General features: G+C 46.8%; 1 protein-coding gene across 1 annotated transcript in view; it reads right to left on the reverse strand.

The window, feature by feature from the left end:
• Nucleotides 1–27,857, reverse strand: part of LOC137351327 (microtubule-associated serine/threonine-protein kinase 3-like) — a 150,105-nt gene that overhangs the window by 109,508 nt on the left and 12,740 nt on the right. The window contains exon 2 of the mRNA XM_068015764.1: nt 22,204–22,289. Within this exon, the coding sequence (XP_067871865.1) occupies nt 22,204–22,289 (86 nt within the window). The remainder of the gene's footprint in view (nt 1–22,203; nt 22,290–27,857) is intronic.

Raw genomic sequence — 27,857 nt, forward strand, 5'->3', positions numbered from 1 at the left:
GGAACATGGTCGCCTCCAGTCAGGCCGCTCGGCCAGAACTGGTCATTGGACCCAGGCCCCGAAACCCTCCTCAGGGGCCGGTCCCGCACAACCCGAGCCGCCTCTTGGAAATGCCCTCCGTGCCATTCCAATCGGCACGGAGGGGTTTCCTGGACGGGCTGCTCCTGCACACTCACCACTTCCTCGCCCTCGTCAGCCGGCCGGACACACCCTGGCGGTCCGCGTTGCCATCTGGCAGCAAGGGGAAATCCCAATGGCGGTCTCTCTACGCGTGAGTCTTCCTCCTTTACATCGGGGACCTAGGGTGGAGGGTGCTGCACAGAGCAGTCCCGTGCAATAGACTTTTAAGCAGGTTCACGGACTCCCAGGCCGCCTGTCCTTTCTGCGGCCTGGACGAGTCCGTATTCCGTGTATATATGGAGTGTGCGAGGTTGCAACCCCTCTTTGAGTATTTGAAGGGGCTGCTCCTCAAATTCTGGCTGCACTTCAGTCCCACGCTCCTGATCTTTGGGCCCCCGGGGCGGAGGGGCGTGGGCCGGGAGGAGGATCTCCTCGTTGGTCTGCTCCTGGGCGTGGCCAAGGTGGCAATTCACAGGTCCAGGCTGCGGGCCATCGGGGGGTCCATCCTCCCCGATTGCCTGCCCCTCTTCCGCGGTTACGTTCGCCCGGGTGTCCCTGGAGAAGGAGCATGCGGTGTCCGCCGGTTCGCTTGAGGCCTTCCGCGACTGGTGGGCACCACAGGGTCTGGAGTGCATCGTCAACACCGAGAATGGCATTTTAATTTGAGTTTTTGGTTTATTTCTGTTTTTAATAAAGTTATTTTAAAAATATAAGTATGTATATAAAGGGGGCCTGAGGAATAAAGGCCACCTTGACATAAAAGATATAAAAGGGACCTGGGGTATAAAGGCCACCTTATGAAAAAAAAAGAAAAAAGAAGAAAAAAAAACGGAGTTAGATACATTGTAAAGCTCCCTCTACACTGTCCCCATCAAACACTCCCAGGACAGGTACAGTACGGGGGTTAGATACAGAGTAAAGCTCCCTCTACACTTTTTTTTTTCTTTTACTTTTTTTTTCGTGGCCTTTCTACCCCAGGCCCCTTTTATATCTTTTATGTCAAGGTGGCCTTTATTCCTCAGGCCCCCTTTGTATACATATTTACATTTTTAAAATAACTTGATTAAAAACATATAAATAACCAAAAACTCAAATTAAAATGCCATTCTCGGCGTCGACAATGCACTCCAGTCCCTGCGATGCCCACCGGTCACGGAAGGCTTCAAGCGTACCGGTGGACACCGCATGCTCCTTCTCCAGGGACACCCGGACGCTCCCTCTACACTGTTGTGTCAAACACTCCCAGGGCAGGTATGGCATGGGTTGGATGCAGAGTAAAACCCCTCTACACTATCCATACAATCTATAGAGGAGTTCTCCAGTGTGTTAATTTTCCTTTTCCCACCCCTGTGTCCTCTATGAGAATGTTTACCAAACTGAGAACAGTTTTATGTTATGAGAGCCCGAAAACTAGGAACTGAACCCAGACTAACAAATTTATTTAAAGTAGGAACACCACTCACAAAGACAAGACCCTTCGAACTGATATTCCTTCTAAGTTTTCTTTGTTCTGCATGGCCTGTTTGTTGCAATGTACAGTCTCTTTAAGATTTTGCATGACTGTGCATGCTTGCATCTTAAAAGGAACATTGGTTATGCATGGCCTGTTTGTTCCCTGCGCGGTATATTCGGATTGCTGTGTGGCTGCACACTCACGTAGCTTAAAGTGAGCATTGCTTCAAAGAAAAAAAACCGGAAAAAAAACGGGGTTAGATACAGAGTAAAGCTCCCTCTGCACTGTCCCATCAAACACTCCCAGGACAGGTACAGTACGGGGTTAGACACAGAGTAAAACTCCCTCTACACTGTCCAGGTGATTAAAGTCTGCAGCTTCAGAGTAACCAGGAAAACACAGGTGGAAATAATTTAGTTAAACTAAAAGCAAGTGTGGCTTCATTGAGAACTTACAAAGTCAGAATAAAATATCTCTGCAATTTACACAAGGTGCCCCCATTAGTTCACCTTCTTCCATTCCTGGTAGTGACATGATGAAATGATAATGGAGTTATTGACCAATCAGAGCGATCGATCTCTATCAATAAGTCTGCAACAGATCCAGACATGAAGTGAGGAAACCCCCAAGTCGAGTCGCCTGTTCCTTCCGAGCAACGCTGCACTCCAAAATTACTCACTCTCTGTTATTTTCTGAAAGAAATCTATCTAATTTCCATTTGAGTAGATCATACTAACTGCTTCCTTTGCCCCCCAGTCTCTGCAGAGACTAAACCACCCCTTTAAAATCCCAGTGAGTCAAAACTTTCTTTGAAACTAATGCAAAATACTGCAGATGCTGGAAATCTGAAATTTAAAAAGTGCTAGAAAATATTCAGCAGATCTGGCAGCATTGGTGGAGAGAGAAACAGAGTCAGAACTTCTGGCAAAAGGTCATTGACCTGAAATGTTAAATCTGGACTGAATCTTAGGGCAAAGCCTGAGGGTCTGCTGCTTGGACCAGAAGCAGTAGCCGCTCTGCTTGGTCGGGGAGTGTGCTGGAGAACACAATTCTGTGGCAGCTGGCCAATTAACTGCCAGGAGGTGGAGGAGGCGTCCAATCAAGTGGCGGTGGCGGCGTGAGGTCACACCACTGTAAGTGCTGGTGCCATGTTTCCAGGGTTGTTGACACTCTCTGAAATTGTTCCTCCCACAAATGAAGCACGTGTTGAAAGCCTGAGGAAGGAAGCTTTTGGAGCAGTGGCAGAAGGAAGATCCCATGTTGCTCACGGTTCAGTGATGCCTCCCTGAAGGTTCTCCTCCAGGCTGCTCGGGGAAGGAGGGAGGTCCTCTTCCCCCGGGATGGGAGCAGCAGACGAGCCCGCCGGACCAAGCAAGGCTGATTGAAGATCACAGTGGTCTGAGGCTGTAGGGTTGTCCCTCAACCTGGCTATCGTGCTACAAACAGGTTAATGACCTCATGCGATCCACCAAGGTGAGTACAACACACATTGTTTTCCTTACAGCCTTACATGTGACAGTGAGATTGATAGAAAGGCATGCCCATCCAGTCACTGGTGTCATGCAGGTCCCCACTTGCCAAGAATGAGGCACACATTATTTCACTACATGAACATTAAAACTTAAAATTGCTGCTGGGAAGAAAAGAGGGCCGATCACAAGGTTTTGCCAGGTCCCATGCCGGAAAGACCTTTCTTGCATACCAGCAGACAGTGTTGGAACAAAGGACCCAGTCCCTGCTTCCCCAATACACAGACGACATGGTCAGGCCAGTTTAGTCACATGACTAACTGGCAGTTGAAGTTTTTTGAATTTGAACTTGCCACAGAGTTTTAAAACTCAGAACGCTCTTTGCTTCTGGACTGAAAAGATCTCTCTCCTGTCTGCTCCCATCTCTTTCTCACGGAACTGATGACCCAGTGAAGACACATGAACCCCAAGATAGAAAAGTCTCCGACAGTGAATAAGATTTAAGAAGAATAGTGGGCCCTAATGAAAAGCAAGAATTACCTACAAAAGGACTACAGTGAACTCGGAGCACAGTAACAAGAAACTCTTCTGATATTGCCTCAAACCTCTCCATTTTATTTCTCTCCTCTTTTCTGTCTCTATTTGCATAGAAACATAGAAAATAGGAGCAGGAGTAGGCCATTCGGCCCTTCCAGACTGCACCGCCATTCAATATGATCATGGCTGATGGTCCAAACTCAGTACCCTGTTCCCGCTTTCTCCCCGTATCCCTTGATTCCTTTAGCCCTAAGAACCATATCTAACTCTTTCTTGAATATATTTAATGATTTGGCCTCAACTGTTTTCTGTGGTAGAGAATTCCACAGGTTCACCACTCTCTGGGTGAAGAAATTCCTCCTCATCTCAGTCCTAAATTGCTTACCCCTTATCCTTAGACTGTGACCCCTGGTCCTGGACTCCCTCGCCATCGGGAACATCCTTCCTGCATCTAGTCTGTCCAGTCCTGTTAGAATTTTGTAGGTTTCTATGAGATCCCCTCTCATTCTTCTAAACTCTAGTGAATATAAGCCTAATCGACCCAATCTCTCTTCATACGTCAGTCCTGCCATCCCAGGAATCAGTCTGGTGAACCTTCGCTGCACTCCCTCCATAGCAAGAACATCCTTCCTCAGATAAGGAGACCAATACTGCACACAATACTCCAAGGCCCTGTATAATTGCAGCAAGACATCCTTGCTCCTGTACTCAAATCCTCTCGCTATGAAGACCAACATACCATTTGCCTTCTTAACTGCCTGCTGCACCTGCATGTTTACTTTCAGCGACTGGTGCACAAGGACACCCAGGTCTTGCTGCACCTCCCCCTTTCCCAATCTATCGCCATTCAGATAATAATCTGCCTTTCTGTTTTTGCCACCAAAGTGGATAATCTCACATTTATCCACATTATACTGCATCTGCCATGTATTTGCCCACTCGCCCAACCTGTCCAAATCACACTGGAGCTTCTCTGCATCCTCCTCACAGCTTACACTCCCACCCAGCTTTGTGTCGACTGCAAACTTGGATTTATTACATTTAATTTCTCATCTATATCATTAATATATATTGTGAATAGCTGGGGTCCTAGCACTTATCCCTGCGGTACCCCACTAGTCACTGCCTGCCACTCGGAAAAAGACCCGTTTATTCCTACTCTTTGTTTCCTGTCTGCCAGCCAGTTCTCTATCCATGTCAGTACCTTACCCCCAATCCCATGTGCTTTAATGTTTCATGCTAATCTCTTATGTGGGACCTTATCGAAAGCCATCTGAAAGTTCAAATACACCACATCCACTGGTTCTCCCTTATCTATTATGCTAGTTACATCCTCAAAAAATTCCAGTAGATTTGTTGGGCATGATTTCCCTTTCGTAAATCCATGTTGACTTTGTCCGATCATGTCATTGTTTTCCAAGTGCTCTGCTATTATATCTTTTATAATGGATTGTAGCATTTTCCCCACTACTGATGTCAGGCTAACCATCTATAATTCCCTGTTTTCTCTCTGCCTCCTTTTTTAAATAGTGGGGTTACATTAGCTAACCTCCAATCTGTCGGAACTGTTCCAGAGCCTATAGAATTTTGAAAAATGACCAGATTCAGAGTGTTTCGGTGCAGAGGGATCTGGGTGTCCTCGTGCATGAATCACAGAAAGCAAGAATGCAGGTAAAGCAGGTAAAAAGGAAGGCAAATGGAATTTTGGCATTTATTGCTAAAGGAATAGAATATAAAAGTAGGGAAGTGCTGCTGCAACTATACAAGGCATTAGTGAGACTTCACCTGGAGTATTGCGTACAGTTTTGGTCCCCTTTCTTGAGGAGGGATGTAGTTACATTGGAGGCAGTTCAGAGGAGGTTCACCAGACTGATTCCAGAGATGAGGGGTTTGTCTTATGAAGAGAGATTGAGCAGTTTAGGCCTTTAATCTCTGGAGTTTAGAAGAATGAGAGGAGATCTAATTGAGGTATATAAGATGATTAAGGGGACTGACAACGTAGACGTAGAGAGGATGTTTCCTCTTGCAGGGCAATCTAGAACAAGAGGTCATAGTTTTAGGATAAGGGGTGGCAGATTTAAAACAGAGATGAGGAGAAATTACTTCTCTCACAGGGTTGTGAGTCTGTGGAATTCACTACCCCAGAGTGCGGTGGATGCCGGGACATTGAGTAAATTTAAGGAGGAGATAGACAGATTTTTAATTAGTAATGGGTTGAAGGGTTATGGAGAACGGGCAGGAAAGTGGAGTTGAGGCCGAGATGAGATCAGCCATGATTGTATTGAATGGCGGAGCAGGCTCGAGGGGCTGAATTGTCGACTCCTGCTCCTAGTTCTTATGACCTTACTATTTCAAGGGCCACTTCCTTAAGTACTCTGGGATGTAGATTATCAGGCCCTGGGGCTTTATCATCCTTCAATGTTTGTGATATACATTAATGATTTGGAGGAAAGTATAGGTGGACTGATTAGCAAGTTTGCAGACGACACTAAGATTGGTGGAGTAGCAGATAGTGAAGGGGACTGTCAGAGAATACAGCAGAATATAGATAGATTGGAGAGTTGGGCAGAGAAATGGCAGATGGAGTTCAATCAGGGCAAATGCGAGGTGATGCATTTTGGAAGATCCAATTCAAGAGTGAACTATACAGTAAATGGAAAAGTCCTGGGGAAAATTGATGTCCAGAGAGATTTGGGTGTTCAGGTCCACTGTTCCCTGAAGGTGGCAACGCAGGTAAATAGAGTGGTCAAGAAGGCATACGGCATGCTTTCCTTCATCGGACGGGGTATTGAGTACAAGAGTTGGCAGGTCATGTTACAGTTGTATAGGACTTTGGTTCGGCCACATTTGGAATACTGCGTACAGTTCTGGTCGCCACATTACCAAAAGGATGTGGATGCTTTGGAGAGGGTGCAGAGGAGGTTCACCAGGACGTTGCCTGGTATGGAGGGCGCTAGCTATGAAGAGAGATTGAGTAGATTAGGATTATTTTCATTAGAAAGACGGAGGTTGAGGGGGGACCTGATTGAGGTGTACAAAATCATGAGAGGTATAGACAGGGTGGATAGCAAGAGGCTTTTTCCCAGAGTGGGGGATTCAATTACGAGAGGACACGAGTTCAAAGTGAAAGGGGAAAAGTTTAGGGGGGATATGCGTGGAAAGTTCTTTACGCAGAGGGTGGTGGGTGCCTGGAACGCGTTGCCAGCGGAAGTGGTAGATGCGGGCACGATGGCGTCTTTTAAGATGTATCTAGACAGATGCATGAATGGGCAGGAAGAAAAGAGATACAGAACCTTAGAAAATAGGCGACATGTTTAGAGAGAGGATCTGGATCGGCGCAGGCTTGGAGGGCCGAAGGGCCTGTTCCTGTGCTGTAATTATCTTTGTTCTTTGTTCTTTGTTCAATCCCATCAATTTCCCCAACACCATTTACCTACTAATACTGATTTCATACAGTTCCTCCTTCTCACTAGACCCTATGTTCCCCAACATTTCTGGGAAGTAATTTGTCTCCTCCTTTGTGAAGACAGAACCAAAGTATGTATTTAATTGGTCTGCCATTTCTTTGTTGCCCATTTTAAATTCCCCCGTTTCTGACTGGAAGGGACCCACATTTGCCTTCACTAATCTTATTCTCTTCACATACCTATGGAAGCTTTTACAGTCAGTTTTTATGTTCTCTGCAAGCTTACTCTCATACTCTATTTTCCCCTTCCTAATCAATCCCTTTGTCCTCCTTTGCTGAATTCTAAACTGCTCTCAATCCTCAGGTTTGCTGCTTGTCCTGGCCATTTTATATTTCTCCTCCTTGGATCTGAAATTATCCCTAATTTCTTTTGTAAGCTACGTATGAGCCACCCTTCCTGTTTTATTTTTGTGCCAGACAGGAATGAACAATTGTTGTCATTCATCCATGCGCTCTTTAAATGCTAGCCATTGCCTATCCAGTGTCAACCTTTTAAGTAACGTTCCCCAATCTATCATAGCCAACACGCGCCTCATACCTTCATAATTTCCTTTATTTAGATTCAGAACCCTAGTCTCGGAATCAACTCTCTCACTCTCCATCTTAATGAAGAATTCTGTCATGTTATGGTCGCTCTTCCCCAAGGGACCCCGCACTACAAGATTGTTAACTAATCCATTCTCAGAAGAGTGGAAGGGCTATAGGGGATTCGATTGTAAGGGGAGTAGATAGGCGGTTCTGTGGTCGAAAACGAGACTCCCTAATGGTATGTTGCCTCCCAGGTGCACGGGTCAGGCATGTCTCAGATCGGCTGCAGAACATTCTGAAGGGGGAGGGTGAACAGCCAGTTGTTGTTGTGCACATAGGCACCAATGATATAGGTGAAAAACGGGATGAGGTCCTACAAGCAGAATTTAGGGAGTTAGGAGCCAAGTTAAAAAGTAGGACCTCAGAGGTAGTAATCTCAGGATTGCTACCAGTGCCACATGATAGTCAGAGTAGAAATGAAAGAATAGTCAGGATGAATGCGTGGCTTGAGAGATGGTGCAGGAGGGAGGGGTTCAGATTTTTGGGACATTGGGACCGGTTCTGGGGGAGGTGGGACTATTACAAATTGGACGGTCAACACCTGGGCCGGACTGGAACCAATGTCCTTGGGGGTGCTTTTGCTAACACTGTTGGGGAGGGTTTAAACTAATGTGGCAGGGGGTTGGGAACCAAATGAGGATGTCAGTGGACAGTAAGGAGGTAATAACTAAAGCCTGTAAGGAACTAGATAATGAAGTCAGCGTGACTAAGGGAAAGAGTAGGCAGGGAGCAGATGATGAAAGCAAAGGGACTGGTGGTCTGAGGTGCATTTGTTTTAATGCAAGAAGTGCAGTAGGTAAGGCAGATGAACTTAGGGCTTGGATTAGTACCTGGGAGTATGATGTTATTGCTATTACTGAGACTTGGTTGAGGGAAGGGCACGATTGGCAACTAAATATCCCAGGATATCGATGCTTCCGGCGGGATAGAGAGGGAGGTAAAAGGGGTGGAGGAGTTGCATTACTGGTCAAAGAGGATATCACAGCTGTGCTGAAGGAAGGCACTATGGAGGACTCGAGCAGTGAGGCAATATGGGCAGAACTCAGAAATAGGAAGGGTGCGGTAACAATGTTGGGGCTGTACTACAAGCCTCCCAACAGCGAGTGTGAGATAGAGGTACAAATATGTAAACAGATTATGGAAAGATGTAGGAGCAACAGGGTGGTGGTGATAGGAGATTTTAATTTTCCCAACATTGACTGGGATTCACTTAGTGTTAGAGGTCTCGATGGAGCAGAATTTGTAAGGAGCATCCAGGAGGGTTTTCTAGAGCAGTATGTAAATAGTCCAACTCAGGAAGGGGCCATACTGGACCTGGTGTTGGGGAATGAGCCCGGCCAGGTGGTTGAAGTTTCAGTAGGGGACTACTTTGGGAATAGTGATCACAATTCCGTAAGTTTTAGAATACTCATGGACAAAGACGAGAGTGGTCCTAAAGGAAGAGTGCTAAATTGGGGGAAGGCCAAATATACCAAAATTCGGCAGGAGCTGGGGAATGTAGATTGGGAGCAGCTGTTTGAAGGTAAATCCACATTTGATATGTGGGAGGCTTTTAAAGAGAGGTTGATTAGCGTGCAGGAGAGACACGTTCCTGTGAAAATGAGGGATAGAAATGGCAAGATTAGGGAACCATGGATGACAGGTGAAATTGTGAGACTAGCTAAGAGGGAAAAGGAAGCATACATAAGGTCTAGGAGGCTGAAGAAAGACGAAGCTTTGGAAGAATATCGGGAATGTAGGACCAATCTGAAACGAAGAATTAAGAGGGCTAAAAGGGGTCATGAAATATCTTTAGCAAACAGGGTTAAGGAAAATCCCAAAGCCTTTTATTCATATATAAGGAGCAAGAGGGTAACGAGAGAAAGGATTGGCCCACTCAAGGACAAAGGAGGAAAGTTATGCGTGGAGTCAGAGAAAATGGGTGAGATTCTAAACGAGTACTTTGCATCGGTATTCACCGAGGAGAGGGACATGACGGATGTTGAAGTTAGGGACAGATGTTTGATTACTCTAGGTCAAGTCGGCATAAGGAGGGAGGAAGTGTTGGGTATTCTAAAAGGCATTAAGGTGGACAAGTCCCCAGGTCCGGATGGGATCTATCCCAGGTTACTGAGGGAAGCGAGAGAGGAAATAGCTGGGGCCTTAACAGATATCTTTGTAGCATCCTTAAACACGGGTGAGGTCCCGGAGGACTGGAGAATTGCTAATGTTGTCCCCTTGTTTAAGAAGGGTAGCAGGGATAATCCAGGTAATTATAGACCGGTGAGCCTTACGTCAGTGGTAGGGAAGCTGCTGGAGAAGATACTGAGGGATAGGATCTATTCCCATTTGGAAGAAAATGGGCTTATCAGTGATAGGCAACATGGTTTTGTGCAGGTAAGGTCATGTCTTACCAACTTAATAGAATTCTTTGAGGAAGTGACAAAGTTGATTGATGAGGGAAGGGCTGTAGATGTCATATACATGGACTTCAGTAAGGCGTTTGATAAGGTTCCCCATGGTAGGCTGATGGAGAAAGTGAAGTCGCATGGGATCCAGGGTGTACTAGCTAGATGGATAAAGAACTGGCTGGGCAACAGGAGACAGAGAGTAGCAGTGGAAGGGAGTTTCTCAAAATGGAGACGTGTGACCAGTGGTGTTCCACAGGGATCCGTGCTGGGACCACTGTTGTTTGTGATATACATAAATGATTTGGAGGAAAGTATAGGTGGTCTGATTAGCAAGTTTGCAGACGACACTAAGATTGGTGGAGTAGCAGATAGTGAAGGGGACTGTCAGAGAATACAGCAGAATATCGATAGATTGGAGAGTTGGGCAGAGAAATGGAAGATGGAGTTCAATCAGGGTAAATGCGAGGTGATGCATTTTGGAAGATCCAATTCAAGAGTGAACGATACAGTAAATGAAGAGAGGTTGAGTAGATTAGGATTATTTTCATTAGAAAGGCGAAGGTTGAGGGGGGACCTGACTGAGGTGTACAAAATCATGAGAGGTATCGACAGGGTGGATAGCATGAAGCGTTTTCCCAGAGTGGGGGATTCAAATACTAGGGGTCACGAGTTCAAAGTGAGAGGGGAAAAGTTTAGGGGGGATATGCGTGGAAAGTTCTTTACGCAGAGGGTGGTGGGTGCCTGGAACGCATTGCCAGCGGAGGTGGTAGATGCGGGCACGATGGCGTCTTTTAAGATGTATCTGGACAGATACATGAATGGGCAGGAAGAAAAGAGATACAGACCCTTAGAAAATAGGCGACATGTTTAGAGAGAGGATCTGGATCGGCGCAGGCTTGGAGGGCCGAAGGGCCTGTTCCTGTGCTGTAATTTTCTTTGTTTTTGTTCTTATTACACAATACCCAGTCTAGGATGGCCTGTTCTCTAGTTGGTTCCTCAACGTATTGGTCCAAAAAACAATCACGTACGCACTCCAGGAATTCCTCCTGTACAGTCTTATTGCTAATTTGGTTTGCCCAATCTATATGTAGATTAAACTCACCCATAATTCCAGTTGCACTCTTATTGCATGCGTCTCTAATTTCTTGTTTAATGCTATCGTCTGCATCACCATTGCTGTCTGGGGATCTATATACAACCCCCACCAATGTTTTCTGCACCTTGGTGTTTCTTAGTGCCACCCATACTGATTCCACATCAGGATTCTCTGAGCTAATATCCTTCCTCACTATTGTATTGATTTCCTCATTTATTAATAACGCTACTCCACCTCCTTTCCCTTTTTGCCTGTCCTTCCTAAATATTGGATACCCCTGGATATTCAGTTCCCATCCTTGGTCACCCTGCAGCCATGTCTCTGTAATCGCAACTATATCGTATCCATTTACATCTATTTGTGTGGTTAATTCGCCTGCCTTATTGTGAATATTCCGCGCATTGAGACACAATGCCTTTAGGCTTGTCTTTTTACATTTAGTCATCTTACCATTATTTCGCACTATGGCCCTATTTGTTTCTTGCCTTTGATTTCTATGCCTTCCATTTTTGCCTTTTTATTTCCTGTCTTTCATTTCTATCCTTGTTTCCTCCTCCTCAGTCTCCCCACTCAGGTTCCCATCCCCCTGCCATTCTAGTTTAAATCCTCCCCAACAGCATTAGCAAACGCCCCTGCGAGGACGTCGGTTCCAGTCCTGCCTGGGTGTAACCCGTCCCGCTTGTACAGGTCCCACCTTCCCCAGAACCGGTCCCGATGTCCCAGGAATCTAAATCCCTCCCTCCTGCACCATTTCCGCAGCCACGTATTCATCTGGTCTATCCTCCTGTTCCTATACTCACTAACACGTGGCACAGGAAGTAATCCTGAGATTACTACCTTTGAGGTCCTGTTTTTTAATTTAGCTTCCAACTCCTTAAATTCATCTTACAGGACCTCATCCCTCCTTCTACCTATGTCGTTGGTACTGACATGTACCATGACCACTGACTGTTCACCTTCCCCCTTCAGAATGTCCTGAAGCTGCTCCAAGACATCCTTGACCCTAGCAGCAGGGAGGCAACATACCATCCTGGAGTCTCATTTGCGGCCACAGAAACACCTGTCTGTTCCCCTTACAATTGAATCTCCTAACACTATGGCTCTCCCAGTCTTTTTTTCCTCCCCTGCTGTGCAGCAGAGCCATCCATGGTGCCACGAACTTGGCTGTTGCTGCTTTCCCTGGGAGGTCATCCCCCCCCAACAGTATCCAAAGCGATCCAAAGCGGTATATCTGTTTGAGAGGAGGATGGTCACAGGGGACTCCTGCAGTACCTGCCTGCGCCTACTACTCCGCCTGGTGGTCACCCATCCCATTTCTGCCTGTGCAGCCATTACCTGCGGTGTGACCCCCTCACTAAACATGCTATCCACGACATCCTCAGCATCGCGGATGCTCCACAGTGAATCCACCCGCAGCTCCAGCTCCGTAATGCGGGTAGTCAGTAGCTGTAGATGGATACACTTCCTGCACACATGGTCATCAGGGACACTGGAAGCATCCCTGATTTCCCACATAGCGCAGGAGGAGCAGATCACGGGTGCGAGCTCTCCTGCCATGACTTAGCCTTCGGTTAATTAGTTACTCCCTTTAAAAAATACTAATTACACTAGGGGCCTTGTTCTACTCCAAACACTACCCAGTACAATCTAAAATTCTTAATAGATTGCATTAATTAAAAAAAAAACACACTTTCGTAGCACTCACCTTATCCCTTGAGGTTTTTTCCAAAAAAAACTTTCCCCTTTTTTTTAAGCTATTTAAATGCACTAACAGCTGTTGCTTACCCAACCAATCACCTTGCAGGTTTCCCGTGATGTCACTGTAAGTTTTATTTTCCCTTCTTTCGAATCTCAGCATGCGCCGGCACAGAGAGACAGAGCGACTGAGACAGAGCCAGCCGCCACACACGTCTTCAGGTAAGTGAGGGCCTCGAGCCCCGCGCTCTCTTTTTCAGGTCCTGCTCCGGATCAGCTTCCTCCCAGGTCCACCAGCTGCTGCTCCGGTCTTCAGGTAAGTTTTGTGTGCATGTGCGTATCGCGTATGCATGCTAGCGTGGGGCGCAGCGTGCATCCATAGGCATTAACCAAATTAGAGTTTAAGTTTTAATAAATTTCATTTTTCTTCTTTAAACCTAAGAAAGCCTGTTTGTGACCATTTCTTTGCCTTATAATTGGAAAGCGATGAACAAGGATTCACCAAGGAGGAGCTCAAAACACAGTGTGTTTAAAAAACATAACCCTATTACAATAAGATCAGGTGAAGGCTAAAAGGGACCCCTAGACACCTTTCTCACCTGATCATAACGGAAATTGTGGGGCTCATCTGAGATTTTACCCACAGACAAACGAGAGAAATTGGAAGTGGAAAGCCAAATTGTTCCCAATGATAAAAGAGCAAGATTAATATAGATTTTCTTGTGTTTGTGTGTAATTGAATACTAACATGTCTGTAACTGAAGCTAGTAGCTCTCCAAGCCAGGGTGAAGTAACTTGTGATAAGTTAAAAGCACTGTCTACGGAGGAGTTGAGAAAAATGGCTGAGCAGTGTGAGATCACTATACATGGCAAGGCTAGGAAGTCTGAACTCCTAAGGCTGGTGGCCAACTATCTTTCCCTTGAATCTGAAGAAGCACAGGCAGAAAGAGAGGGAGAAGGAGAGAGCCTTCCAGAAGGAATGTGAATAAAATGAAAGACAGGAGAGATGAGAGAGAGAAAGAATTCGAAGAGAGAGAGAGCTGAAGCAGCTTGAGTTAATTAGGGGGCGGCAGAGTGACCCCAGTAAAAGCATGGCCAATATGGAGGAGCAGAATTCAGGGCTGGGTACAAAATTGCTAAAACTCGCTCAATTAATTCCAAAATTCAATGAGGAAGATGTGGAAACGTTTTTTGTGTCGTTTGAGAAACTGGTAAGGCAGCTAAAATGGCCAGCTGAGACCTGGTCTCTCCTATTGCAAAGCAAACTAACCGGAAAAGCCCATGAGGTTTATTCCTTGTTGCCAGATGAAAGTTCATCACATTATGAACTGACAAAAAATGCTGTCCTCGGGGCATATGAGTTAGTACCCGAAGTCTATCGCCAAAAGTTTAGGACCCTCAAAAAGCAAGCCAATCAAACTTATCTGGAGTTTGAAAGAAGTAAGCAACTGGCTGAGGGCTGTAAAAATATAGCTCAGCTATGAGACTCTCAGAGAAATAATCCTGTTAGAGGAATTTTAAAACTCTCTCCCATTCTCAATAAAGACCCATGTAGAGGAGCAGCGGGTCCAGAGAGCCCGGCCAGCGGCCGTTCTGGCCGATGAGTTTGCTTTAATTTCCGAAGAAGGGTCACTGACCCGAAACGTTAACTCTGCTTCTCTTTCCACAGATGCTGCCAGACCTGCTGAGTGAATCCAGCATTTCTTGTTTTTGTTTCAGATTTCCAGCATCCGCAGTATTTTGCTTTTATTGCTTTAATTTATGTTGGTTTCCCAGGGGAGAACCTTTCCTAATCACCCCCACAAATCCGAAAAGGACAAAGGGTGGGAAGATGATAGAAGCCCAGGCAGTCTTGGAAGAGAAAGGAAAGCAGGACACACAGGGGGCCCTCCTCCAGCCAAAAAAGAAGGTGCTGTGAGCAAGAGTGAGACCCAGAGACCCTGTGTGTTTCCATTGTAATAAAGCAGGGCATTTAGAAGCTGACTGCTGGGAATTAAAAGGGAAACTGGTAGGGTTAATCAGGGCACACCCGCTCAGTGAAGACTGGACCCTGATGCAAAACACAGCAGAACATGCTGTGGCTTTAACTGCAGTAAGTGTGCAACCCAGGAAGCTTACTATGGCCAGTGCAGGAAAAGTTAATAGGATTCTTGAAGGTTATCAGGGTTTTGTGTCTGAAGGGTAAGTAACCCAATACCGCTCAAGTGGGGCAAGCATGCCCACAGTGATTGTCAGGGACACAGGGGCCACCAGATCCATTTTACTGGGAAAAGGTCTGACCTTTCTCCCAGAGAGTGCAATGAAAACCAGAATGGTGGTGAATGGTATTGGACGGCAGTGTATGCCTGTACCTGTACACCGGGTGCACCTGGAATGTGACCTAGTTTCGGGACTGGTAACCATAGGGATTGTCCCTAGTTTGCCTGTGGATGGGGTTGACCTGTTCATAGGTAATGATCAGGCGGGGGTGCAGGTGGTAGCCTCTGTCCCCCCCACCGCCCCCCCCCACACTCCAGCAGTCAAAGAAAGACCGCAGGAGGGCAGAGACAGGGCAGTGGCAGGACATGGTCCCCTGCAGTTTCCTTGAATGTGTAGTGGATCAAGCCATGATCAAACCAGCTCCCCCAGAGAAGACTGTTTTGGCACTGCAGGCAAATGACCACGAGGTCTGCCTGTCTGAGATTTTCTTCGGAAAGTTAGGAGACCCAGGGAATGAATTAAATGGATTTTCCTTAGCTGAGGCTCAGAGCCGACCCAGTATTGCAAGAGTTAACACAGGCTGCCCAGTCTGAAAGTGAAGCAGAGGGAGTCCCTGATTGATACTATTTAAAGAATGAGATACTGATGAGGAAATCGAGTTCTCCTCACAGACCCGAGAGCAAGGAGTGGACAGTAGTTCACCAGTTAGTGGTGCCACAGATGTACCGGGGAGAAATATTAAGAAGGGCCCACGAGACTACAATGGCTGTACATGCCAGTATACGAAAGACCAAAGCCCGCATAAGACAGCAGTTTGACTGGCCAAAACTCCACAAAGATGTGGTGGAGTACTGCAGGAGTTGCCACATGTGCCAGGTTGAGGGGAAATTCCAACCTACAGTGAAACCTGCACCCCTAAGTCCTGTATCGGTGTTTGGAGGACCCTCCAGCAGAGGGCTGGTGAACTGTAAAGGACCCCCACCAAGAACAAAATGGGAGAGGCAGGCACAAGGCTGGCAAAATTTTAGAAAGAGAAGGGAAAAAAATGAACAAGAAGGCAGGTTAAAGGAAGTCTGGAAGGAATCCTGGATGAAAACCCCTACTGTCTGGTCAACCAACCCCGAAAAATGTGAAGAGTTAGACCCCACATCCTCCAATGTAAATACAGACTCTAGAAGCTCCCCACCAGGGTTGCTAACAGCATTTACAGGAACCTGCAGAGACAAAGAGAGACCTCTAGGGTCTCATAAACTGTGAGGGTGATGCCTCACCTAGTCGAAGTGCCACAGGAGTGTGCAGTCAGGTCTGCACAAATATCTGCAGGTAGGAATGTCCCAGAGAACAAAGGGGAGATTAACAAAGAATCCTCCTCCACAGCCAGAGGAAAAGGGAACCACCCATCCCCTGAAGGCAAAAGTATTTCCATGATTCAGAGAGTTCAGGATAGACCTGCCCACTACTAACTCTCCTGATAAAAAACATGACCTCAACAGGAACAAAAACCCGAGACAGTCTTGGCAATGGGCAAACTGAAGAAAAGCTTCCCCAAAGAACCACATGGCTACTGGAATGCCAAAAAAGGGGAAATTAAAGCAGTGCTGGCACCCAGAAAAGACCATTTTAATATGCTTTAAGATTGATGAATGAATGGAAATGAATGAGAGAAATGCATGTTTTTTCTTTCTGCATCTTATATTTCTCTCAAACCTTGTAATGAAATGCACCATTTTTTTTTCAATTCGCATTACATTCCCCTGGGTGTGGAGGTGTCATGCAGGCCCCCACCTGCCAAGAATGAGAGACATATTATTTTGCCACATGAATATTAAAATTTAAAATTGCTGCTGGGAAGAAAAGAGGGCCTATCACAAGGTTTTGCCAGGTCCCATGCCGGAAAGACCTTTCTTGCATACTAGCAGACAGTGTTGGAACAAAGGACCCAGTCCCTGCTTCCCCAATACACAGAAGACATGGTCAGACCAGTTTAGTCACATGACTAACTGGCAGTTGGAGTTTTTTGAATTTGAACTTGCCACAGAGTTTTAAAACTCAGAACGCTCTTTGCTCCTGGACTGAGAACATCTCTCTCCTGTCTGCTCCCCTCTCTTTCTCATGGAACTGAAGGCCCATTGAAGACACATGAACTCCAAGATAGAAAAGTCTCCTACAGTGAACAAGATTTAAGAAGAAACTGGGCCCCAATGAAAAGCAAGAATTATCTACAAAAGGACTACAGTGAACTCGAAGCAAAGTAGCAAGAAACTCTTCTGATATTGCCTCAAACCTCTCCATTTTATTTTTCTCCTGCTCTTTTCTGTCTCTATTTGCATGTGCGTATCAAGTATGCATGCTAGCGTGGGCAAGGCGTGTATCCGTAGGCGTTAACCGAATTAAGAGTTTAAGTTTTAATAAATTTCTTTTTTTTTCTTTAAACCTAAGAAGGCCTGTTTGTGCTCATTTTTTTGACTTATAATTGGAAAGCGGTGAACAAGGAGTCATCAAGGGGGAGCTCAAAACCCTGTTACAATAAGACTAGGTGAAGGTTAAAAGGGGCCCCAGACACCTTTCTCACCTGGTTGTAACAATAGAAACTCTAACTATCTGTCTTTCTATTTCTAGCTAGCTTTCTCTCGTACTCTAATTTTACCTTCCTTATCAACCTTTTAGTCATTCGTTGCTGTTTTTTATATTCTGTCCAATCTGCTGACCTGCCTCCCATCTTTGTGCAATTTTAGGCTTTTTCTTTAAGTTTGATACTATCTTTAACTGTTTTAGTTAAATACAGATGGTGGATCCCACCCTTGGAATTTTTATTTCTCGTTGAAATGTATCTATTCTGAAATATCCCCTTAAATGTCTGTCACTACATCTCTATTGACCTATCCCTTAACCTGATTTGCCAGTTCACTCTGCTTTCATGTCCTCATAATTGCCCTTATTTAAGTTTAAAATACTAGTCTTGGACCCACTCTTCTCTCCCTCAAACTGAATATCAAATTCAATCATATTATGATGGCTGCAACCCTAGGGGTGCCTTAATTATGTGATCATTAATTAATCCTATCTCGTTGCACAATACCAGGTCTAGAATAGCCTGCTCTCTGGTTGGTTCCAGGACGTATTGTTCCAAGAAATTATCCCGAAAACATTCTATGCACTCCTCATCTAGGCTACCTCTGTCCATCTGATTTTTCCAGTCTATATGTAGGTTAAAATACCCCATAATTATCGCTGTACCTTTCTGACAAGCTGCCATTATTTCTTCCTTTATACCCGCCCTACAGTGTGGTTAATGTTAGGTGGCCTGTACACCACTCCCACAAGTGACTTCTTGCCTTTTGGTTTCTCATCTCTACCCAAACTGCTTCTACATCCTGGTTTCCTGAACTTAGGTCATCCCTCTCGATTGCGCTAATACCATAATTAATTAACAGAGCTCCCTTTCCACCTTTTCCTAGCTTCCTGTCCTTCCTAAATGCCATGTATCCTTCAATATTCAGGTCCCAATCTATGACGTCCTACAGCCATGTCTCTGTAATGGCTATCAGATCGTACTTAATTATTTCTGACTGCGCTCTCAGTTCATTTGTTTTGTTTCGAATGCTACGTGCATTAAGATACTGAGCCTTTAGTTGTGTCCTTTTATTATTTTTGTAACCTCTCGCCTTATCTGTTGATTTACTCTTAGATTTGTACGCTCTGTCCCTTCCTGTCACAGTCTGTTTATCATTTCCCATATTAATACCTTTCTTTCTTGCCTGAAGCATACTGAAGGGCTCCGAACAGGTATCTGAACAGACGCTCGAGTTGTCTCATGGCAGATGTTGTACCTCTTCTCTGCATCAGTGCTTGGGTTCCGTACAGGCATCAGTGGGTAGCCCTTGTCGCCCAGTATCCATCCTTGAAGGCACGCTGGGGGCCTGAAAAACTCTGGCACCTGGGACTGCCTTAGTATGAAGGTGTCATGCTTGCTTCCCAAGAACTGCGCGCATGCCTGCAGGAAATTTGTGTCGGTCGCAGACCAGTTGTACGTTGAGTGAGTGGAAGCCCTTCCTGTTGATGAAGGCTGCAGCCTGGTCCATGGGAGCCTTGATGGCCACGTGCATGCAGTCAATGATACTCTGCAGCTGGGGGAATCCGGCCCCAAATCCAGTGGCCCTCTCATTTTGACTTTCTGGGTCAGTGCGATAGTGCATGTACTGGCTGTCCCTCTTGAAGATGGCATTGGGAGATCTCACACATATCTCCAGTGGATCCCTGGAATGATCCTGAGGCACAGAAATTCAATGCGACGGTGACCTTCAGTGCCACTGGCATTGAGTGGCCCATCACTTCCCATGGGGCTCAGCTCATCCTCCATCATGACATACAGCTCTGACAGCCTCCCTGGAAAGGCAAAGTCTTTGGTGACCCTGCTGCTCCGACATTTGCAGGTAGTTGAGTCTCGGATGGTAGACCAGCTCTGGTGGGTAACCTCTTCTGCGCCCATGAGGCTGGTTGTGTGCCCCTCTGCACCCTCCTCCTGCTTTCCCCCTCTCTTCCCCAAAACTGAGACTGAAGTTCCTGGCAGCCCTCAGGTTGTTGCCTTTGGCTGCTGCTCTTCCACTCTCTCTCGTTCCTCCTCACTGGTGTTCCCAGTGCCTGAGTGAATGAGGCCCATGGCAGATAGTTGCACTCAGTTTCCTGGCCCTCTCACCACCCCTACCCCCCACCCCACTGCCTCTTACAAGACTGCACTCGAGTAGTATGCCCTCGATCTGCTGGAAAGTTTGTCCCTGCTCCCGATTGCCACTGCCAATGCCCAAGCTGTTCCGCCCTCCCTGCCAAGCTATGCGAGCATTCTCTAAGGCTGCTGTCTGGAGCAAGCACTGACCTCCTGCTAATTCACTGCCTCTAAGTACCTGCCAAGGCTCTGAAGCCCTGTGGTTCCTGTGCACTCTTTGTAAAATCTGAAAACCCCAGTAAAATTGCAGTTAATCGCCTGGTTAACAGTCTTAATTACCTTCCCACCACAACTGAGCAAGGGTGCTTCTGCCCTGCCGGCCGCTCTTCAGAATATCTGATTGCGAAGTAGGCATCAGACTTCCGTCCCGATGTCTTTCGCTATAATATTCTGACCCCTCCTGCCTTCCAGCTCATTGCAAGAGGGCCATCCACAGATGCTGCCTGACCTGCTGAGTGTTTCCAACATTTTCTGTTTTAATTTCTGCTCCTTTAAATTCCACTAAGACAAAACCACCCTTGTAAAATCCTGCACCCCCCCCAACTCCAAATATTTTACAAAGTTCACTTTCTGGTGGTGGCCTGTAGCAGATGAGGCCACATGGGGACCTGATTTTGCTGACTGCAGTCAGGCTGAGACCTGCAGAGTTCAGGGCAAAGGGGCATCACACAGTCATCAGCTCCTTATCTACCAAGGGGCTAATTCCTGGTTCAGGTGTGGGCCCTGGATGCCTCTATCAATATGGTTGCTTTATGCACTCATCTCAGAAAGTGTACATCTCAGAAAGTGTACATCTCAGAATGTGTACATCTCAGAAAGTGTACATCTCAGAAAGTGTACATCTCAGAATGTGTACATCTCAGAAAGTGTACATCTCAGAATGTGTACATCTCAGAATGTGTACATCTCAGAAAGTGTACATCTCAGAATGTGTACATCTCAGAAAGTGTACATCTTAGAATGTGTACATCTCAGAAAGTGTACATCTCAGAATGTGTACATCTCAGAAAGTGTACATCTCAGAATGTGTACATCTCAGAATGTGTACATCTCAGAAAGTGTACATCTCAGAAAGTGTACATCTCAGAATGTGTACATCTCAGAAAGTGTACATCTCAGAAAGTGTACATCTCAGAATGTGTACATCTCAGAATGTGTACACGCCATCTGCCATGTTGGGGTAAAGCAGCCTCAGCATTGTTGAATTTTTACAGCAATAAATCTATTCTGTCTGATTACTGTCTCAGCAGCCTCCAACCAGTCATCAGTAAAGTGATGGAAGGAATTATCGATTGTATCATCAGCCTATTCACCAACAAACAGCTCACTGACACTCAGTTCTGGTTCCATCAGAACCATTTATTTCAAGACCTTATTGCAGTCTTGACCCAGACATGGACACGAGCTGATTACCAGAGGAGAGATGAGATTGATTGCCCTGGACTGAGGCAGCATTAAACCGAGTGTGGCTCCAGGGAGTCCCAACAAAACTAGCCAATAGATGCTTATGACTCACTGGAACAGGTGCAGGTATAACAACACAAACGAAGCTCAACAACACTGGCACAGTGGCAGCAGTGTGCACCATCTACAAGATACACTGCAGCAACTCACCAACGTTCCTTCAACAGCACCTTCCAAACTTATGACCTCTCCACTTAGAAGGACAAGAGCAGCAGATGCATGGGAACACAACCACTTGAAAGTTCCCCTCCAAGACACACACCATCCTGACTTGGAACTATATCGCCGTTCCTTCACTGTCACTCGATCAAATCCTAGAACTCCCTTCCTAACAGCACTGTGGGTATACCTACACCCCAAGGACTGCAGCGGTTCAAGAAGGCAGCTCACCACCACCTTCTCAAGGGCAATTAGGGATGAGCAACAAATGCAGGCCTAGCCAGTGACTCCCACATCCTGTGAATGAATTTTAAAAACTTGTCAGTGAGGGAAGAGGGTGAGCTGAGGGTCAGTTCCTGTCTGGTCTTACAGACCACCTGCTTTCATGGATTGAAGCACAAGTAGATTCTCTCGCAGAAAGTCAAACCGTGCCACTATTTACTCAGAGTGATGAAACAAAAATCTACCCCAGTGGGTCAGTGCAGCCCAGGACAGGAGCACTGGATCAATATAGATCAATGACCAGTTACTACTGGAGTAACCTCACTGGGGTAAACACTTTCTTGCATTGTCTGAAGTCGACAGCAATCGGCCACAAGTGTCTATAGCTCGTTCCCTGGGGTTGGGGTTTCAGTGTTAAGGTCATACAGGGAACTTGTTTTTATGGCCTTGTTGATGAACATTTCCTGCTGCAATATCGATCACACAGAGTAGGGACTTCTTTAGAAAGATTTCAGAATGGGGATTTTCATTTTAACATCCCACTCCACCCTGCCCCCAGTAACTGCAAGTCCTTGACAAGAAACAAAGGATTGATTAGAAATGGATCTGAACAATCTTTTACCTGTTGGTAGAGAGAGCGGTGACAGAGGCCGAGAGAGACTGGGTGATGGCGAGCTTACCACCAGGCTCTTCCTGTTGCTGCGGCAACTGAGAAATCAAAACATTAACATTCAGTCAGAGACAGCTGGAAACTGGAGCAACATCAGAGCAGGAGCTGGGAAACCGGAGCAGGATCTGGGAAACCGGAGCAGGATCTGGGAAACCGGAGCAGGAACTGGAAAACCGGAGCAGGAGCTGGGAAATCGGAGCAGGAGCTGGGAAAGTGAAACAGGAGCTGGGAAACCAGAGCAGGCGCTGGGAAAGTGGAGCAGGAGCTGGGAAGCCAGAGCAGGAGCTGGGAAAGCGGAGCAGGAGGTGGGAAAGCGGAGCAGGAGATGGGAAACCAGAGCAGGAGCTGGGAAACCAGAGCAGGAGCTGGGAAACCGGAGCAGGATCTGGGAAACCGGAGCAGGATCTGGGAAACCGGAGCAGGATCTGGGAAACCGGAGCAGGATCTGGGAAACCGGAGCAGGAACTGGAAAACCGGAGCAGGAGCTGGGAAACCGGAGCAGGATCTGGGAAACCGGAGCAGGATCTGGGAAACCGGAGCAGGAACTGGAAAACCGGAGCAGGAGCTGGGAAAGCGGAGCAGGAGCTGGGAAAGTGAAACAGGAGCTGGGAAACCAGAGCAGGAGCTGGGAAACCAGAGCAGGCGCTGGGAAAGTGGAGCAGGAGCTGGGAAGCCAGAGCAGGAGCTGGGAAAGCGGAGCAGGAGGTGGGAAAGCGGAGCAGGAGATGGGAAACCAGAGCAGGAGCTGGGAAACCAGAGCAGGAGGTGGGAAAGCGGAGCAGGAGGTGGGAAAGCGGAGCAGGAGCTGGGAAGCCAGAGCAGGAGGTGGGAAAGTGGAGCAGGAGATGGGAAACCAGAGCAGGAGCTGGGAAACCAGAGCAGGAGCTGGGAAACCAGAGCAGGAGGTGGGAAAGCGGAGCAGGAGATGGGAAACCAGAGCAGGAGATGGGCAAGTGGAGCAGAATCTGGGAAAGCGGAGCAGAAGCTGGGAAGCCAGAGCAGGAGGTGGGAAAGTGGAGCAGGAGATGGGAAACCGGAGCAGGAGATGGGAAACCAGAGCAGGAGGTGGGAAAGCGGAGCAGGAGGTGGGAAAGCGGAGCAGGAGATGGGAAAGCGGAGCAGGAGATGGGAAACCAGAGCAGGAGATGGGAAACCAGAGCAGGAGATGGGAAAGTGGAGCAGGAGATGGGAAACCAGAGCAGGAGATGGGAAAGTGGAGCAGGAACTGGGAAACCAGAGCAGGAGCTGGGAAACCAGAGCAGGAATAGGGAAAGTGGAGCAAAATCTGGGAAAGCAGAGCAGGATCTGGGAAACCGGAGCAGGAGCTGGGAAACCAGAGCAGGAATAGGGAAAGTGGAGCAGAATCTGGGAAAGCAGAGCAGAATCTGGGAAAGTGGAGCAGGACATGGGAAATCAGAGCTGGAGCTGGGAAACCGGAGCTGGAGCTGGGAAACCAGAGCAGGAGCTGGGAAACCAGAGCAGGAACTGGAAAACCAGAGCAGGATCTGGGAAACCAGAGCAGGCGCTGGGAAAGTGGAGCAGGAGATGGGAAACCAGAGCAGGATGAACGCAAAGGGAGTGGTGGTCTGAGGTGCATATGTTTTAATGCAAGAAGTGTAGTAGGTAAGGCAGATGAATTTAGGGCTTGGATTAGTACCTGGGAGTATGATGTTATTGCTATTACTGAGACTTGGTTGAGGGAAGGGTATAATTGGCAACTAAATATCCCAGGATGTCGATGCTTCAGGTGGGATAGAGAGGGAGGTAAAAGGGGTGGAGGAGTTGCATTACTGGTCAAAGAGGGTATCACAGCTGTGCTGAAGGAAGGCACTATGGAGGACTCGAGCAGTGAGGCAATATGGGCAGAACTCAGAAATAGGAAGGGTGCGGTAACAATGTTGGGGCTGTACTACAGGCCTCCCAATAGCGAGCATGAGATAGAGGTACAAATATGTAAACAGATTATGGAAAGATGTAGGAGCAACAGGGTGGTGGTGATAGGAGATTCTAATTTTCCCAACATTGACTGGGATTCACTTAGTGTTAGAGGTCAAGATGGAGCAGAATTTGTCAGGAGCATCCAGGAAGGTTTTCTAGAGCAGTATGTAAATAGTCCAACTCGGGAAGGGGCCATACTGGACCTGGTGTTGGGGAATGAGCCCGGCCAGGTGGTTGAAGTTTCAGTAGGGGACTACTTTGGGAATAGTGATCACAATTCCGTAAGCTTTAAAATACTCATGGACAAAGACGAGAGTGGTCCTAAAGGAAGAGTGCTAAATTGGGGGGAGGCCAACTATCCCAAAATTCGGCAGGAGCTGGGGAATGTAGATTGGGAGCAGCTGTTTGAAGGTAAATCCACATGTGATATGTGGGAGGCTTTTACAGAGAGGTTGATTAGCGTGCAGGAGAGACATGTTCCTGTGAAAATGAGGGATAGAAATGGCAAGATTAGGGAACCATGGATGACAGGTGAAATTGTGAGACGAGCTAAGAGGAAAAAGGAAGCATACATAAGGTCTAGGTGGCTGAAGAAAGACGAAGCTTTGAAAGAATATCGGGAATGTAGGACCAATCTGAAACGAGGAATTAAGAGGGCTAAAAGGGGTCATGAAATATCTTTAGCAAACAGGGTTAAGGAAAATCCCAAAGCCTTTTATTCATATATAAGGAGCAAGAGGGTAACGAGAGAAAGGATTGGCCCACTCAAGGACAAAGGAGGAAAGTTATGCGTGGAGTCAGAGAAAATGGGTGAGATTCTAAATGAGTACTTTGCATCGGTATTCACCGAGGAGAGGGACATGACGGATGTTGAGGTTAGGAACAGATGTTTGATTACTCTAGGTCAAGTTGGCATAAGGAGGGAGGAAGTGTTGGGTATTCTAAAAGGCATTAAGGTGGACAAGTCCCCAGGTCCGAATAGGATCTATCCCAGGTTACTGAGGGAAGCGAGAGAGGAAATAGTTGGGGCCTTAACAGATATCTTTGCAGCATCCTTAAACACGGGTGAGGTCCCGGAGGACTGGAGAATTGCTAATGTTGTCCCCTTGTTTAAGAAGGGTAGCAGGGATAATCCAGGTAATTATAGACTGGTGAGCCTGACGTCAATGGTAGGGAAGCTGCTGGAGAAGATACTGAGGGATAGGATCTATTCCCATTTGGAAGAAAATGGGCTCATCAGTGATAGGCAACATGGTTTTGTGCAGGGAAGGTCATGTCTTACCAACTTAATAGAATTCTTTGAGGAAGTGACAAAGTTGATTGATGAGGGAAGGGCTGTAGATGTCATATACATGGACTTCAGTAAGGCGTTTGATAAGGTTCCCCATGGTAGGCTGATGGAGAAAGTGAAGGCGCATGGGGTCCAAGGTGTACTAGCTAGATGGATAAAGAACTGGCTGGGCAACAGGAGACAGACAGTAGCAGTGGAAGGGAGTTTCTCAAAATGGAGACGTGTGACCAGTGGTGTTCCACAGGGATCCGTGCTGGGACCACTGTTGTTTGTGATATACATAAATGATTTGGAGGAAAGTATAGGTTGTCTGATTAGCAAGTTTGCAGACGACACTAAGATTGGTGGAGTAGCAGATAGTGAAGGGGACTGTCAGAGAATACAGCAGAATATAGATAGATTAGAGAGTTGGGCAGAGAAATGGCAGATGGAGTTCAATCAGGGCAAATGCGAGGTGATGCATTTTGGAAGATCCAATTCAAGAGTGAACGATACAGTAAATGGAAAAGTCCTGGGGAAAATTGATGTAGAGAGATTTGGGTGTTCAGGTCCATTGTTCCCTGAAGGTGGCAACGCAGGTCAATAGAGTGGTCAAGAAGGCATACGGCATGCTTTCCTTCATCGGACGGGGTATTGAGTACAAGAGTTGGCAGGTCATGTTACAGTTGTATAGGACTTTGGTTCGGCCACATTTGGAATACTGCGTGCAGTTCTGGTCGCCACATTACCAAAAGGATGTGGATGCTTTGGAGAGGGTGCAGAGGAGGTTCACCAGGATGTTGCCTGGTATGGAGGGCGCTAGCTATGAAGAGAGCTTGAGTAGATTAGGATTATTTTCATTAGAAAGACGGAGGTTGAGGGGGGACCTGATTGAGGTGTACAAAATCATGAGAGGTATAGACAGGGTGGATAGCAAGAAGCTTTTTCCCAGAGTGGGGGATTCAATTACTAGGGGTCACGAGTTCAAAGTGAAAGGGGAAAAGTTTAGGGGGGATATGCGTGGAAAGTTCTTTACGCAGAGGGTGGTGGGTGCCTGGAACGCGTTGCCAGCGGAGGTGGTAGACGCGGGCAGGATAGCGTCTTTTAAGATGTATCTAGATAGATACATGAATGGGCAGGAAGCAAAGAGATACAGACCCTTAGAAAATAGGCGTCATGTTTAGATAGAGGATCTGGATCGGCGCAGACTTGGAGGGCCGAAGGGCCTGTTCCTGTGCTGTAATTTTCTTTGTTCTTTGTTTTTGTTCAGGAACTGGAAAACCAGAGCAGGCGCTGGGAAAGCGGAGCAGGAGATGGGAAACCAGAGCAGGAGCTGGGAAAGCGGAGCAGGAGGTGGGAAAGCGGAGCAGGAGGTGGGAAAGCAGAGCAGGAGCTGGGAAAGTGGAGCAGAATCTGAGAAAGCAGAGCAGGAACTGGAAAACCGCAGCAGTAGCTGGGAAACCGCAGCAGGAGCTGGGAAAGCATAGCAGGAACAGGGAAAGTGGAGCAGGAACTAGGAAACCAGAGCAAAAACTGGGAAAGTGGAGCAGAATCTGGGAAAGCAGAGCAGGAACATACGCAAAAATACATGAAAGTTACATCACTGAAACAAGTCATTAGCTCAACCAGTCGATGCCAGTGTTTCTCCCTCCATGGGATGGTATAATTCCATTCACATTTATCCACCCTGTTCTGATATTCCTTTGTCCACCTTTCCATCGAACCATAGAAAAATTACAGCACAGAAGGAGGCCATTCAGCCCATCGTGTCTGCACCAGCTGAAAAATCTAGCCAATCAATCTAATCCCACCTTCCAGCACCTGGTCCGTAGCCTTGCAGGTTACAGCACTTCAGGTGCAGGTCCAGGTACCTTTTCAATGAGTTGAGGATTTCTGCCTCCACCACCGATCTGGGCAGTGAATTCCAGACACTCACTACTTTCTGGGTGAAAATGTTTTTCCTCATGTCTCCTCTAATCCTTCTACCAATCACCTTAAATCGGTGCCCCCTGGTAATTGACCTCTCTATCTAGGCCCCTCATAATTTTGTACACCGCAATTAAGTCACCCCTCAGCCTCCTCTGTTCGTGTGAGTGCGAGGTACAAGCTCTGTGACGTAAGGAGATATATACTAAAGTTTGGAACAGCAGCATTCTTCCACAGAGAGACAGGGAGGCTGTGTGATCTATATTTCTGTCTTGATGTTACTGAGTCCCTTAACTCTCTCGAAAGCACAATGTACAGAAGACCATACTGCACTGTGATAATTCAGCTTACTTCTTTCCTCTCACGCATGTGATGTTTTTCCTATGCCTGCCACACTGTGGCCTCTCTGTATGAATTTGACAGTGCTAAATCCACTGGAGCTTCATTGAGACAGCCCAAACTCAGTTTACAA

This window comes from Heterodontus francisci, chromosome 36, assembly GCF_036365525.1.
Source record: "Heterodontus francisci isolate sHetFra1 chromosome 36, sHetFra1.hap1, whole genome shotgun sequence".
Classification (NCBI taxonomy): Eukaryota; Metazoa; Chordata; class Chondrichthyes; order Heterodontiformes; family Heterodontidae; genus Heterodontus; species Heterodontus francisci.